This window comes from Hemibagrus wyckioides, linkage group LG13 (genome assembly GCF_019097595.1).
Source record: "Hemibagrus wyckioides isolate EC202008001 linkage group LG13, SWU_Hwy_1.0, whole genome shotgun sequence".
NCBI lineage: Eukaryota > Metazoa > Chordata > Actinopteri > Siluriformes > Bagridae > Hemibagrus > Hemibagrus wyckioides.
The window spans coordinates 20,297,786-20,313,686 of record NC_080722.1 but is presented as its reverse complement, the minus strand read 5'-3'; the positions used below and the strand labels follow the sequence as shown (position 1 = coordinate 20,313,686).

At 40.9% G+C, this 15,901-nt stretch overlaps 1 protein-coding gene across 1 annotated transcript; it reads right to left on the bottom strand.

Annotated features, from left to right (window-relative positions):
• Positions 1 to 9,158: 9,158 nt before the first annotated feature.
• LOC131363304 (uncharacterized) lies at positions 9,159 to 12,945 on the bottom strand. The gene is made up of 15 exons (XM_058405693.1): positions 12,597 to 12,945; positions 11,929 to 11,966; positions 11,766 to 11,831; positions 11,563 to 11,652; positions 11,397 to 11,468; positions 11,258 to 11,305; positions 11,101 to 11,181; positions 10,881 to 11,012; positions 10,730 to 10,779; positions 10,578 to 10,647; positions 10,383 to 10,469; positions 10,192 to 10,290; positions 9,998 to 10,078; positions 9,806 to 9,904; positions 9,159 to 9,690 (listed from the first exon to the last, which is right to left on the bottom strand). The coding sequence occupies exons 1-15, from the start codon at positions 12,748 to 12,750 to the stop codon at positions 9,550 to 9,552; spliced, it is 1,308 nt and encodes a 435-aa protein (XP_058261676.1). The 5' UTR covers positions 12,751 to 12,945; the 3' UTR covers positions 9,159 to 9,549.
• Between the last annotated feature and the right edge of the window lie 2,956 nt (positions 12,946 to 15,901).

Below are 15,901 nucleotides of genomic sequence, written 5' to 3'. Positions count from 1 at the left end.
TGGAAGAATGGTCAAAAATTCCCATAAACACACTCCTAAACCTTGTGGACAGACTTCCCAGAAGAGTTGAAGCTGTTATAGCTGCAAAGGGTGGACCGACGTCATATTGAACCCTATGGATTAGGAATGGGATGTCACTTAAGTTCATATGCGAGTCAAGGCAGGTGAGCGAATACTTTTGGCAATATAGTGTATATATATATTATTCCTCATTAGCCAAATTCAAGCAAGTCTTCAAATCAACCTGGAAAAACTCCAGATTAGGACAAAAGTCATGGATGTTCTCTCAAATGGATGGAACTACATGTCTGTTGAGATTTTCATCTATGCTCAGAGTCCACCATTTCTTACACTCATCTGTAATCTTGCTGAACTCTTCATCAGAGCTCTCCATCATCTCTATCCTTTCAGCATTCAATACTGATCATCCCTCAGCACCTGATCGAGAAGCTGAGTCTGCTGAGCATCAACACCTCCCTCTGCAACTGGATCCTGGATTTCCTGACTGGAAGACCTCAGTCAGTCCGGATCGAGAACAGCACCTCCAGCATCACCACACTGAGCACTGGAGCTCCTCAGGGCTGTGTGCTCAGTCCACTGCTGTTCACTCTGCTGACTCACGACTGTGCAGCAATGCACAGCTCCAACCACATCATCAAGTTCGCCGATGACACGACCGTGGTGGGTCTCATCAGTAAGAACAAAGAGTCAGCTTACAGAGAGGAGGTGCAGCAGCTAACAGCAGCTTCAGGAGAGCGCAGAGTGACCATTCTCCACTGACTATCGATGGGTCCATCGTGGAGATCGTCAAGAGCACCAAATTCCTTGGTGTTCACCTTGCAGAGGACCTCACCTGGTCACTTAACATCAGTTCCATCACCAGGAAAGCCCAGCAGCGTCTCTACTTCCTGCGAAGGCTGAGGAAGGCTCATCTTCCACCTCCCATCCTAACCACCTTCTACAGAGGGACCATCAAGAGCATCCTGAGCAGCTGCATCACTGCCTGGTTTGGGAATTACACTGTCTCGGATCGCAAGACCCTTCAGCAGATAGTGAGAACAGCTGAGAAGATCATCGGAGTCTCTCTTCCCTATATTACAGACATTTACTCCACACACTGCATCCGTAAAGCTCACACACACACACACACACACAACCGAGATCTGATCTTAACAGAGAAGCTGAACTGTGCTGGACACAGACATACACACGCACACACACACACACACACAAATCTGAGAACTGTGTTCCCAACGAGAACTGAACTGTCCTGGACACAGACACACACACACAACTGAGAATTGCTTTCAACAGAGAACTATACTGTGCTGGACACACACACACACAAACACACACACACACACACACACACAAATTGTCCTGTTTGCACGCATATGTCACTTTACATTACACTTTACACTTTATATTGATCCTGTTTACATGTAACTTTAATAATTGCACTCACTGTCAACACTATTCTTTTGCACAGAGTCGGTCTATATGTTGTTTGCCTGCACTGTCTTGTCTGGTCATCCTGTGCACTGCTGTTGTATGTCTAGTTTTTACTACAGTTTGCACCTTAAGTATAGTTTAGTTTTATCTCTATGTTTAGTTCTATGTTTGTCTGCGTCACTGTACTTTGTCTTTATGTGTAGCACCTTTGGTCTAGGAGGAAAGTTGTTTCATTTCACTGTGTACTGCATCAGCTATATATGGTTGAAGTGACAATAAAGCTTCTTTGACTTGACTTTGATGTACTTTCTAAAAACAGTTCTTCTCTGCTGTGAAACAGAGGTGTAAATGATACTTTTTACACATCACTTTGGGTGTTCCTGTACACCCCGGAACTCTGCACCTTTCCTTCTTGTCACACATTATTGGCCAATGTGAGGTATTGTCCGAGCGGACATCCCGGTTAGGAATGGGAGCCGTGGCCTCTGCTTCCTTCTCTTCTCCTCATACTGTTGGGAAATCCCACCGCTGGTTCGTCCCCTCTTCCTCCCATCTTCCTTTGATTTGCACAGACTATGTGCTATTTGGGACTTGAAGGCATACCGATGCATATGGTCACCTCTCATCATTCCATTGTTGGCACAATCCCGTCTGTAGATTAGCCAAGCTATGGGCTGTAAGCTATTGTTACTGAAATGAAGAAATCTTTTGATTACCTCCCACCACACAAGAGACATCACATCATCAACACATGCAATGTGACTACTGTGGCTCCAAAACATGCGGGTAGTTGGATGAACGAATAATGACATGTGGAGTAAAGTACCGAAGAACTGTTCAAGTTCTTGGATAGTACGGTTGGCAGGATTTCACTGGATGCTGTACAGGTTTGACTCATGAACAATCATAGATCATAAGATCATAGAGGTCATCAGAGAGAAGTAGTTTGAAACAGAATTTCACCATCTGATGGAGGGATCTGTAACCACTCAGGGTGAACTGGAGGTACAGTGGTGAGACATGTTTTCCACCGAGGGGTTTAGAAAGAACCTCATCATCTTCAGACAGAATGTCACCTTCATCATCCTCCGTGGGATTACATCTATCTTGACTATCTATAAAAACATACAAAATATAAGTTTCCAGAGCCAATGAAAACACAGCAAAAATAAAGCAGTGTGACATTTGACTACTATTTTTTTATGCTGTCTGCTGCATAAACCTTTCACAACCATTCTACTACAGGAAATAAATCAACTCATTAGACTTGGTTGTGTACAAATGAGCTCAACAATCCAAACCCTAAATGAAAATTATTTTTCCTCTTCTGCTTAAACCTTTTTTCTCCATTCCGCTCCTCCTCACTGTCCTCACTGTCAGATATGATTTGCCGAACATCCCAGTTCTGCTCTTGCTTTCCATAGAACAACTTTATGTCCATTTTTCTAGGACAATGTGTTAAAATTAAATCAAAAAAAGAAAAGAAATATTTTTATATTGTGCATAAATACTTGTGATGACATCAAAACACATTGTCAGCAAAAACTGCCTTACAAACTACCCCTTATCACACAACGTTGCCTTGAGGCAACAAAAAGAAAAACTATAACTATATAAACTATATACATATATTGCAACCATAAAACAGCGGCAATAATAATAATAATAAGAAGAAGAAGAATTACATTTTTCGTTTTACTCTTTTATAATTGTATTATTTTATTTTATTTTTTAAAATATTAAATGATCCATAAATCAAGTTTCTATACAGAAACCCCAATCTCAGAAAATCCCATGTGGGGTCTCGAGCCCCGTTGTCAGAACCTGTGCACGTGTCATGCTGGGCGTGTCATGCTGGGCGTGTCATGCTGGGCGTGTCATGCTGGGCGTGTCATGCTGGATGTGTCATGCTGGGCGTGTCATGCTGGACGTGTCATGCTGTCTCCATAGTGATAGCGCGTCCCTAGGAACGATTTTAAACCCATACACAACATTGAGTTGGTGCTTGGCTACAGATCAACATCAGGTAACAAGACCACAGAAATTGACAGGAAATCAAACCCAAGACTAGACAAAGCGACAGGAAAAGAAGAAACCCAATGGATTTTCGAAGATTTCTCCCGGGTCTGAGGAGCTGGTCTCTCCGTGAGATCGGCTGTGCTGCGGGGCGGCTCGCTGTCTCTGCAGGTGCAGGTTACTGCATTTACCACTACTTGCAGGGACAAAGCGCTGCTTATGGAAGTATAATAGTGCCAAAATTCTTGAAAGCAAAATAGCATATTGAATCACATGAACTGAATAAAAACTTGTCACAAAAAAGAAGTCTGAATTTTTCTGCTTTGTATTTACAAAAAAATACAATCTTCATTATTTTTCAACCTCACAAATTCAGGTGGAAAAAATTCAGGTATTAAAATTCAGGTGAAAAAAATACGAGCCTTCAAATTCAGGTAAAAAAATTCAGGTCTTAACATCCGGGCTATTACAGGAAGAGTAATGGATTGCCGATGTCTCGGGCCCGAGTCTCAGTGCACTTTAAAGTGTGCATCCTGCTCCCTGTACAGTTCACTTGGAGGGTCACTTTGCCGATTGGAACACGGCTCTGTAATTAACCTGCAGGAGAAAGAGCTCTGAGTGAGAGAGCGCAGGGATTGCAGGCTGTGAAGACGATGTGCGATGAGGGGGTAAGTTACATTAGATTTATTAATGAACAGGGCAGTATGAGTTATGTTTATCTAATATTAGTCTAAAAAAAAGAACGTAACTTTGCTTATTGACTAGCATTGTGCCGAAGACTGTAAAATAACTCATACTGCCCTGTTAATTAGTAAAACTAGGGTTAGGGTTAGTAATTTTCTATACAAGTCCAATCAGTCAGATCTCTCAGGAGCCCAAATAAGAGAGCGCTTATATACAATATACAATATTATTCCCTCACATTACAAAGTCATGGCCACACATTGAGCAACATCCTCACAATCTGGTGAGCAGACCCCAGTTTATGTGACTAGACAGTTGACTGTCTGAAGAGGAACTGAGCGGCACCAGAGCAGCACAGGGAACTGACTCTCTTAGAGAAGTTATATCCTTACATGGGTTCCTTTACCACTGCTACTCTGATGACACTCATCTTATCTTCTCCTTCCCTCCCTCAGATACCATGGCTTCTGCTTGGATCTCAACATGTCTGGAAGACATATCTTGATGGATGTCAGCTCATCAGCCCAATGTCAATCCCAGCAAAAACAAACTGTTGTTCATGCCTAGGTAAGGATCTTGCAATCTTCCTGGAAACTCCCTGGTGACCACTGCTCACAACCTTGGGGTAACCATATATAATAACTGTCCTTTTCCTCACACATTGCTCATGATGGTGTTTTTCTTTACAGTATCAGAAACATTCTGCCATTTTTGTCCACATAGGCTGCTCATGTGCTTGTTCAGTCTCTTGTCATTTCAAGACTGGACTACTCTAACTCTGAGCACAATTTGGCTCTAAATCTACCTCTGAGCGCAATTTGGCCTCTGCAAATGATCCAAAATGCAGCTGCGTGATTTGTTTTCATCCTCTACACCACACTGCTACGCTCATTGCAGTGGTTTCCAGTAGCTGGATGCATCACATATAAAACACTGATGCTTGCTTACAAAGACAAAAATGGACCAGCAGCCTCTTACCTCAAAGCTCTTATCGCTCCTTGCACTGCACCACTCTCCCTCAGATCCTACAGCGTTATTATATCAATAATAAAACATATTATTAATATTATGTACTTCATGTTATATTTTTATTAAACACTTCTAACCAGTCCAGAGGGGTTGTGTGGAAGTGCAATAGTTCTGCCACCGGATTCATCAATTGTCTACAAAACACAGCAGCGCCTGCAGGATGGTGAATTCTCATTATCAATGTTTATGAAAGGTCCTGTCTCATATGCCTGAATGGACATGAATGGGATTCATTGGCCATGTACTTTAACACACTCAAGACATTTGCTTCCTGTACGAGAACTACTAACATAAATATCCACAATGTATGTATAGTTTACAGACAATAAAGTTATTAAGATATTTAATTCTTTTGCTCTGTAAGGCTCCAACAAATCTAATATTCAGAGTTTGTGGTATTTTGCACTGAGATATTTGTGGGTTATTTTCTCATATTTGTACAAGTCAATGAAGTGTAATGCCTTTCCTCAGGAGTGCTTCAATAAACCCAATACTATAGTTTGATGTATTTTGTACTGTGATATTTATCAACATTATGTAAGACTCTATCTGCATGGAATCTTTAAAATAAAGTTTGTTACTGCCACTGGACTCTAGATCAGTGGAGACTTATTCTCTGGCGTGACCAATCACGCTTCTCTGTCTGGCAATCCGATGGACAAGTCTGGGTTTGGCGGTTATCAGGAGAACGGTACTTGCCTGACTGCACTGTGCCAAGTGTAAAGTTTGGTGGAGGGGGATTATGGTGTGGGGTTGTTTTTCAGGGGTTGTTCTCGGCCCCTTAGTTCCGGTGAAAGGAACTCTTAATGCTTCAGCATACCAAGACATTTTGGACAATTTCATGCTCCCAAGTTTGTGAGAACAGTTTGGGGATGACCGCTTCCTGTTCCAACATGACTGTACACCAGTGCACAAAGCAAGGTCCATAAAGACATGGATGAGTGAGTTTGGTGTGGAGGAACTTGATTCTAGAGGAATGGTCAAAAATTCCCATAAACACTCTCCTAAACCTTGTGGAAAGCCTTCCCAGAAGAGTTGAAACTGTTATAGCTGTAAAGGGCGGATCAACTCCATATTAAATGTCATTAAAGTTCATGTGCATGTAAAGGCAGATGTTGAAAGATGAAAACTTTCATCAATATCGTGTAACTTATATTTGTTACTGCCTCTAACACGTCACTTCAGCGCCTCCTACTGGTGGTCGTGTAGTTTAGTGTTTGTCCCTTCAGTGTTGCATTAATCCAGGGATTCCCAAACTAGCAGTCGTTACCCTACTTTCACAATAAACAAACTAACTCCTTTTTTTACTCAATTATTTTACATATTAAAAACATTGAAGATAGATTTTGTGTGCTAATATTTTTAAATGTTACTTTTTCTCTATTCTGACATGCTGCACATTTCCCCGCCCATCGCTCTCTGTTGAGTTGTGTCCCAAATCACGGCATTATGTAATACTCTAAAGCACTAACACTAACCGGCTCTGCTATTACAGTTAGTGTACAACTTTATTGTCATTACAAAGTACAGGGACATAGCAACGAAATGCTGTTTAGCATCTACCAGGAGTGCAGAGTAGAAAATGTGCAAATGAACAAGTGCAAATAAATATGTAAACATACACTGATCAGCCATAACATTATGACCACCTGCCTAATATTGTGTTGGTCCCCCTTTTACTGCCAAAACCCTGACCCATCGAGGCATGGACTCCACTAGACCCCTGAAGGTGTGCTGTGGTATCTGGCACCAAGATGTTAGCAGCAGATCCTTTAAGTCCTATAAGTTGTGAGGTGGGGCCTCCATGGATCTGACTTGTTTGTCCAGCACATCCCACAGATGCTCCATTGGATTGAGATCTGGGGATTTTGGAGGCCAATCAACACCTCAAACTTATTGTTGTACTCATCAAACCATTCCTGAACCATTTCTGCTTTGTGACACGGCGCATTATCCTGCTGAAAGAGACCACAGCCATCAGGGAATACCGTTTCCATGAAAGGGTGTACATGGTCTGTAACAATGCTTAGGTAGGTTGTCGGAGAAAAATAACATACCCAGCTTTGAATTATATACCTACGTGTCAAAATAACATCCACATGGATGGCAGGACCCAAGGTTTCCCAGCAGAACTTTGCCCAAAGCATGACACTGTCTCCACCAGCTTGCCTTATTCCCATAGTGCATCCTGGTACCATGTGTTCCCCAGGTAAGCAATGTACATGCACCAGGCCATCCACGTGATGTAAAAGAAAACGTGATTCATCAGACCAGGTCACCTTCTTCCACTGCTCCATGGTCCAGTTCTGATGCTCAGGTGCCTATTGGTGGTGCTTTCAGCAGTGCACAGGGGTCAGCATGGGCACCCTGACTGGTCTGCGGATCCATACGCAACAAACTGTGATGCACTGTGTATTCTGACCCCTTTCTATCAGAACCAGCATTAACTTCTTCAGCAATTTGAGCAACAGTAGCTCGTCTGTTGGATCGGATCACACGGGCCAGCCTTCACTCCCCACGTGCATCAATGAGCCTTGGCTGCCCACGACCCTGTCTCCGGTTCACCACTGTTCCTTCCTTGGACCACTTTTAATAGATAATGACCACTGCAGACCGGGAACACCCCACAAGAGCTGCAGATTTGGAGATGCTCTGATCCAGTCGTCTAGACATCACAATTTGGCCCTTTGTCAAACTCGTTTAAATCCTTACGCTCGTTCATTTTTCCTGCTTCTAACACATCAACTTTGAGGACAAAATGTTGAATTGCTGCATAATATATCCCACCCACTAACAGGTGCCATGATGAGGAGATCATCAGTGTTATTCACCTCACCTGATAGTGGTCATAATGTTATGGCTGGTTGGTGTATATAAAACTCTTTACTTTGTATGAATCTTCCTTCCATCCATTTTCTGAACTGTTTATCCTACACAGGGTCAATGAGAGCCTGATCCTATCCAAGGGGACCAGGGGTAACCAGGGTGCCAGCCCAACACAGGGAACAGTCACACACTGGACAATTCAGAGATGCCAATCAACCTACCACACATCACTGGACTGGAAGAGGTAATCAGAATACCAGGAGGAAAACAGACACACACACACACACACACACACACAGAGGCAGGAATTGAATCACTAACCCCAGAGATAAATGTACTAAACACTAAGCCACTGTGTCTCTCCTCTGTATGAATCAGTTTTGTTGATAGAAAACACAAATGCAGAATTAGATTAGAAATGCAGATTATAAGAGTTAAGTAAGATTATTTATGTATGGAATACTTTACACATAAAACTACAAATTGTAAAATAAAAATAAAAGTAGTCTCTGCTAGATTTTGTGGCCATACAGCAACTTGTCATTTAGTCTGAGCTTAAAAAGAAACCATGGTGTAAAGCTTTTATAGGAGGATCTTTTACATTTCATTTCATCAGATAAAAACACACCCAGTCCTCCTCTATACCATGATGAACATTAGATATTTAACAACATAGAACAGAAGAATCTGAAAAGAGGGAATGATCACCATGAAATCTCAAATGTGAGCCAATATATTTTTATTATCATCTATATAAAATAATACAAAACAATGATAAACATTAAACATAAACTTCATAAATATCTAATAAATCTTAAATATCTAATAAAATGTAGTAAAAAGCTTAAATATCTAATAAAATGTAGAAAAAAGCTTAAATATCTAATAAAATGTAGAAAAAGCTTAAATATCTAATAAAATGTAGAAAAAAGCGTAAATATCTAATAAAATGTAGAAAAAAGCTTAAATATCTAATAAAATGTAGTAAAAAGCTTAAATATCTAAAAAAAAAATGTAGAAAAAAGCTTAAATATCTAATAAAATGTAGAATAAATCTTAAATATTTAATAAAATGTAGAATAAATCTTAAATATTTAATAAAATGTAGAAAAAAAGCTTAAATATCTAATAAAATGTAGAAAAAAAGCTTAAATATCTAATAAAATGTAGAATAAATCTTAAATATATAATAAAAGGTCAATGTACAATAACAACAAACACTGAAATAACTATTTACTTACCTACAGAGAGCTCAAGCAACATGTCAAGAGAAAGAAGAGTGTTTAAAGTGTGACCAGGACATGGATTAGTTTATTAAACTTTGGTTAGTTATGAATAAGTTAATAATCATCTAGGATTAAACTAAATGGAGAATAAAAACAGTTCTATGTTACCAATGAGCAAAACATACAGAGTTTAATCTACTGATGAGGATCCAATAGCAAATAATAGATTTGTGTCCTGATCACTCTTTAAGACAAAAGGGATAGAGGTGTGTGTGTGTGTGTGTGTGTGTGTGTGTTAGAGGGGTGTGAATGTTGCTCAGACTCTCTCTATGGTCTTCATCATTTCCTGGACACGCTGCTTCACGATCTTCAACACTGCGGAGGCTAAAGCTGCTGGATCTCCGTAAAGCTCCAGAGGCTGATGGAAAAGGTCCTCAAGCAGAACTGTCAGTATATTCTGTACACACACACACACACACACATCCAGCATGACATTGATGAGATTGATCAGAGAATTTAAAGCAGATTCTTTAGAACGTGTATCATGGCATTAGAAAAAGTTCCTGACTTACAGAAAGCCTTAAAAAGAGTCGCTCTGCCTCAGGCTCCCTGACCTCCACGTCCCACTGGCTGATGGCTAAAAACAGAGGCTGCAATAATCCTCCATCCGACTTTAAAGAAGAAAAACGAGAAACATGATGTTACGTGATAGAACCTTCTCCCAAGTTTTGCTGGCAGTTCTATAGTGTTTATGAGACTCTTACAGCTGGAGGCGGCGAGCTGTGTATAAAGCACCTGAACAAGACGAGCTCGAAGAACACATCGAGGAAGCTGAAATGGTGCAGCTGTACAGGAGAGAAACGTTAGAAAAAGCAGTTCCATTTACACCTTAAAGACTCCATCTCTAATCCTTTCCATTTAGCCAGGTGGAATTGTAAACGCTTATTTCCCAGCTTACCTGAGCCTGGAGCAACTCCGCCTCGATCCACTCCCAGTTGGACGGCTTTCTCACGAAACGGATCACGGAGTCGTAGGCCCGCTTAACACCGTCCACGTCCTGTCCGGAAAAGGAGACACCTCGTCACTGCTTTGTCACCTGGGCTAACGCCGGGTGTGTACGAGACAGAACCGGGGGAAATCAGCACTCACCTTTTTGTTGGCTGCTGCCAGACGCATGAGAATCTTCTTCCCTGACAAGTACAGGAGGTTCTGCACGAGCATGCAGTCCAACATTCCCTGAACACCAGAGATAACACACAACACGAGTCAAGCCAGAGTGGAATCTACCGTGTAGGAACAACACGTCTTCAGAGAGACTAGACGAGTAAAGAAAGGTTGACTCACAGAGAACGCCTCGCGAATGGCAGGCAGCTTCAGAGCAACGTCTGTAACTCCATCGAGCCAGAGGTGTGCGCTAAAACAAAACACGAGCTGACGATGAGCCGATTTTTGTTACACTGACATGAGACAACGTCAAAAGGTGAAGATGACCCTACCTGATGAAGGGTACCTCGCTCTCCTCAGGAGAAAGATCATCGATACTTTCCTGCAGACAGAAAACAGCATGAGATCATTAAACAGCACACAGTACATTTATCCAGAATCCCACTGATGTAGATACAAATCCGGTCTGAGACACTGGATTACCTCAAAATCTGACTCAATATCCAAGTCAGCATGAGGAGTGAAGGATCTTTCCTCTTCCTCCAGATGGGACGTGTCCACCTGATCCTCCACACTCACAGGTAGGTGAGAGCATCTCCCCTGATTAAAGGTTTGCTGTGAATAAAACACAAACATTGACAGTGCACATGAACAAACCCCAGAAGTGAACTCCACAATGTAGTGGACAGAGGAATGAATTTACCTCGCCGTCCTCGTGAGGCACAGAGGTGACGGTCTCCACGCCAAGGCAGGACTCCGGCTCTTTCACGCTCCCAGAGACTCGCTTATGAGGAAAAAAGGAGAAACTCAGTCGCTGTACTTACTAAAGCTTTGTGGTGCTGCAACAATTCAGCTCTTACCTGTACGCTGGTGAAAGACTCCTCACATGCGGTGGAGTTCGAGGATCCCTGTTAATAACAACCACGACAACTGCATGTCACTCAAACGCTCATCTATTCATAATGAATGCTTTATAAACAGAAAGAAGACTGCTATTACCAAAGGAACGCAGGAGGTCTCGGTGACGGTAAACCTCCACGGCTGGATGAAATACCTCCGCACTTCCACCGACTAGAGACAGAAACACAACACAGAGTGTGACTACGACATACAAACAAGAGCGTACATTCGTGTCTCTGCTGCTGCGCTGACTTTAATAAAACACCTGAAACTGGGAGCCGTAGATGTGGGAGGTGAGAAACCGGACGTTACTCCGAGCGCTGTGCAGGTCACCGGCACCACTGTGGCGTGAAAACTACAGCACAAACATTCCAGTGTGACTCTCATCAAAGCAGTTTCATACAAACACATGGAACAATTTCATTACAGTAAAAACTAGACTGAGAAAAGGAGGAAATATGAAATTACCAGGACGACAGCTGACGTCTGAGGGAGGAGTTCAGTGGGAGGGAGCTGCTGGATCGGCTCAGTGACCTTCATAAACACACACTCTGTTAGAAATGAACAGCTAATAGAATTTTCATTGTAGTATGAAGTGTTTTAACTCTAGTGCTTTATTACTGACACATACCTGGACATCCTCCACTTCCTCCACATCAGCAACAGCTCCTGTAATCAATTGTACACATTTAACCAAATCACTATTTATTCATGTCCCTGCAGAGGGTGTGTGTGTGTGTGTGTGTGTCTGTGTGTGTGTGTGTGTCTGTGTGTGTGTGTCTGTGTGTGTGTGTGTGTGTGTGTGTGACAACAAGATCTCACTTGTTTCTGCAACATTAACTGTAACTTTAAAGTGTTAAAGATAATTGAGGAAAGTTTTGAATAAAGACTGAAAATAGAGAATAAATCTCTGTGGTTTGAGAGGAAGAAGAGGAAAGCTAACAGTAACTCCGCTTCATGTCGGGCTTCTGGACATCACCCTGTCCTTCATTCATTTCATCTAAAAGCACAACTCCAAGTCTTTTATTCCTCACATCATCACTTTTAGACCTAAAATCCTCTTCTTAAGAGCCATGTAGCATCGCGGGCTAACGTTAGCTCGGCTAAGCGCTTTATAGCTAGCTCTGTTAGCTAAACTACACACCGGGGTTTATCCTGTTTATCCGCTGTAGCTGTGTATTAAAGTCTTTCATTTCTCACACACACACACACACACACACACACACACAGTGTCTCTGTAAACTGTAAGCTGATTATAAAGACACAAGCTAAGTGCTAAGTGAGCTCTTCTCTTCTTACCTGGAGCAGGTTGAGGATCGGCAGCGGGCAGACCGCTTCTCCTCTTCAGCCTGTGATAAGCCCAGTATCCCGCAGAGGCGAGCGCGAGCAGACCGCCGGCGCAGGCCACACCCCGGAAAGTGCTCGCGCTGGGAAGAAACTTACTGAAGTTCATCTTCTTGGTAGAGTAATCGTGGATTTGAAGCAGCGAGAGTCCACTAGCAGTCCAAATTGTTGTTGTTTGTTGCCGTGTTTAATTTTAAATACCTCTAGAACGCCTCCTGGTTACGTCACGCATTTTAAAAATCAACTACATGGTGACGTATGTTTCGTGTATTTATTTAGGTATTAAATAAAATAATAATTAATAATGAAATTATTCGTTATTAATTATAACGAGGCGCGAGTGTTAAAATAATTTTAATGAAATAATTTTAATTAAAAAAACATGTCAATTCTATATTTTTAAACAGTATCGTGTTTTGTACCGGATATTGATATGGACACCGACACGCCAATGCGTCCGCCATATTGGAAGGGGCAGAAGTCGTTCATAATCCAGTGCAGGTTTTATCTACAATTTGTAGTCGACCTTTATAAACTCATGCTGTAACTCGCTTTGTCTTTGTTACAGATGACCTCCTTTTCGTAGTCTCCATCTATCTGCAGATCTGCTTTGACACATTTATATCTTCCACAACACTTCATTAATAAAAATGGAATAATGAGTCGATCATGTGCTCCAAACCAGGGGCGTCGCTAGAGCTATTCATTCGGGGCTCGAGCACACGAACACACACACACACACACACACACACACACACACACCTTGGATGAGCTTTTTATTGTACATCTGTCATTATTGGTGTTTTATTGGATTATTAAGGATTGTTTTCTCTGTAATGTTTGATGTGTTTTGTCTGTGTGTGTTTGCTGGATTGCTATTAACTGGATCATTGCCAGAAATTAAACCATCATCTCAAGAAGTGAGAAGCATTTCCACTCAGCAAGTTTTGGAGTTTCCACCATATTTCTCTGAATAAATATAGTTTGGCTGGGTTTTTTTTCCTCAAACCTGGTTAATAATACTACCTCGAGCTGAATCATTCAAAATGAGCTGCTAGACTGTACCCTAGAGAGAACATCTTGCTAATTAAAATAAAAAAATGAAAGAAAAGGGTTTAGGATGCCAAAACACAGATGATCTGCCTTCACTGTAGTGAACCAGTTTCTTATATAGTTTTGAAATAACAACCTTTATGGCTTTTGGTCACATCTTCGCATCTTGGCCTCTCACTACAATCATCTTCCCATGTCCTAATCTTATTGTTCATTTGTGTCGGGGATCAAATCTAACAGTGCGAAAGTTCTTGAGCCTTTTCATCAAGTTCCTTAATTATCAAAAGTAACAAAAATGGTCAAAGAGTGTATAAAAAGAAAGTGACAGTGACATAATGGAAATTATATCAGTCCAAAAGTTTGTATCCCCCTTTATGAAATTTTTTCTAATACTTTGTATGTCCTCCCTTTGCCTTTATAACTTCCTCCAACCTCTTTGGGTAACCTCTGAGCAGCTTTTGTATCCTCTCAGGTGTAATTTTAGCCCATTCCTCCTGGCATATTTGTTCCAAGTCTACCAGATTGCTTGGCTGTGTGTCCTGCACGGCTTTCTTCAAATCTATCCACAGGTTTTCTATTATATTCAAGTCTGGAGACTGGGAAGGCCATGGCAAAACATTCACCTTATTCTTTTTAAACCATTCCTGAGTTGACTTTGCTTTGTGTTTTGGATCATTGTCTTGTTGAAGATCCACTGCCTTTTCATTTTTAGCTTTTTGACTGATGGTGGAAGGCTTGGCTTTAAAATCTGATATTGGGCTCATTAATTTGCAAATCGTGCTTAAAATCCTGTAGTGTGAACTCGGCTTTAGTGTGAGTCTTAAGCCTAGTTCACTCTACAGGATTTTAAGACCGACTTGTAAATTAACTCTCCAGCTTTATGAAAGTTTACCAATTTAATTTTTAGATCTTCTGACAGCTGTTTCCCTGATCCCATTGTTGCTTGAGACTGCTCCTGGAGATCTATAAAATTCATGCTAATTTAACATACCTGGTGTCATTCATCAAGCATTAAGTGTTGATGATGTTTCTTAAAGGATCAGACACCCAACTTTACATATTAAAGTCAAATACCTAGAGGGTTAATCAAAGGGGATGTAAACTTTTTAGCTTGCTATTAAAAATAAATTTAGACTTGGACTCTGCTATTTTAACATTGAGGAAATACCGTAAAAGGTTATAGATACATACATACATATATATACAATAATATATATAAACACACATACACTACCAGTCAAAAGTTTGGACACACCTTTTAATTCAATGTTTTTTTATTTAGGGATTTATTTTCTACATTCTGGAACAATACCGAAGATTTCATAACTATGAAATAACACACATGGACTTAAGTAATCCATATGTAATGACAACCAAAATCAGTCAGTTGTTATTTTAAGACACGAAGGTCAGATGTTCTGGAATAGTTCTTGCAAGAACAGTATTGTCAAGTGCATTTGCAAAACCCATCAAGCACCATGATGAAACTGGCTCACATGAAGACCATCCCAGTAAAGCAAGACCAAAACTGACCTCTGCTGCAGAGGAGAAGTTCATTTAGAGTGACCAGCCTCAGAAATCACCAATTAACAGCACCTCAGATTAGAGCCGTTATGAAGGCTTTACAGAGCATCAGTAGCAGACATATCTCAATATCAACTGTTCAAAGGGCATTATTGTGTATTTCGGCCGCCTTCAGCATTGTTTTACAATGTAGAAAGAAATAAACATCAGGAAAGACCATGGGATTAGAAGATGTGTCCAAACTTTTGACTGGTAGTGTATATATATGTATAATGTTCCATACAATGTCAAATAGCATATACTGAGAAAATATTTCATATCCAATGCTGATTCAAGGTCAATTCATTCAGCATGATGTCAAGACATCCCTGATGCTAAAATGTGAAGAATCTCTTCAACAGTGTTCCTGTGGTAAAGCAATCGATACATTTACATTTACATTTCTGGCATTTGCCAGACGCTCTTATCCAGAGCGACATACGAAAGTGTTTTAAGTCTCTATCATTGAAAACATTAACACTGGTTCAATAGGTTACAGACTTAGGATACCATTAGCTTAAAATTATAAAACATATAAAAATACATAAACAGGGAAAGATAAGAGCTAGTTTAAGTGCTTCAGGAAAAGGTAGGTCTTAAGCCGTCGTTTGAAGATAGTCAGAGACTCTGCTGTACAAACATCT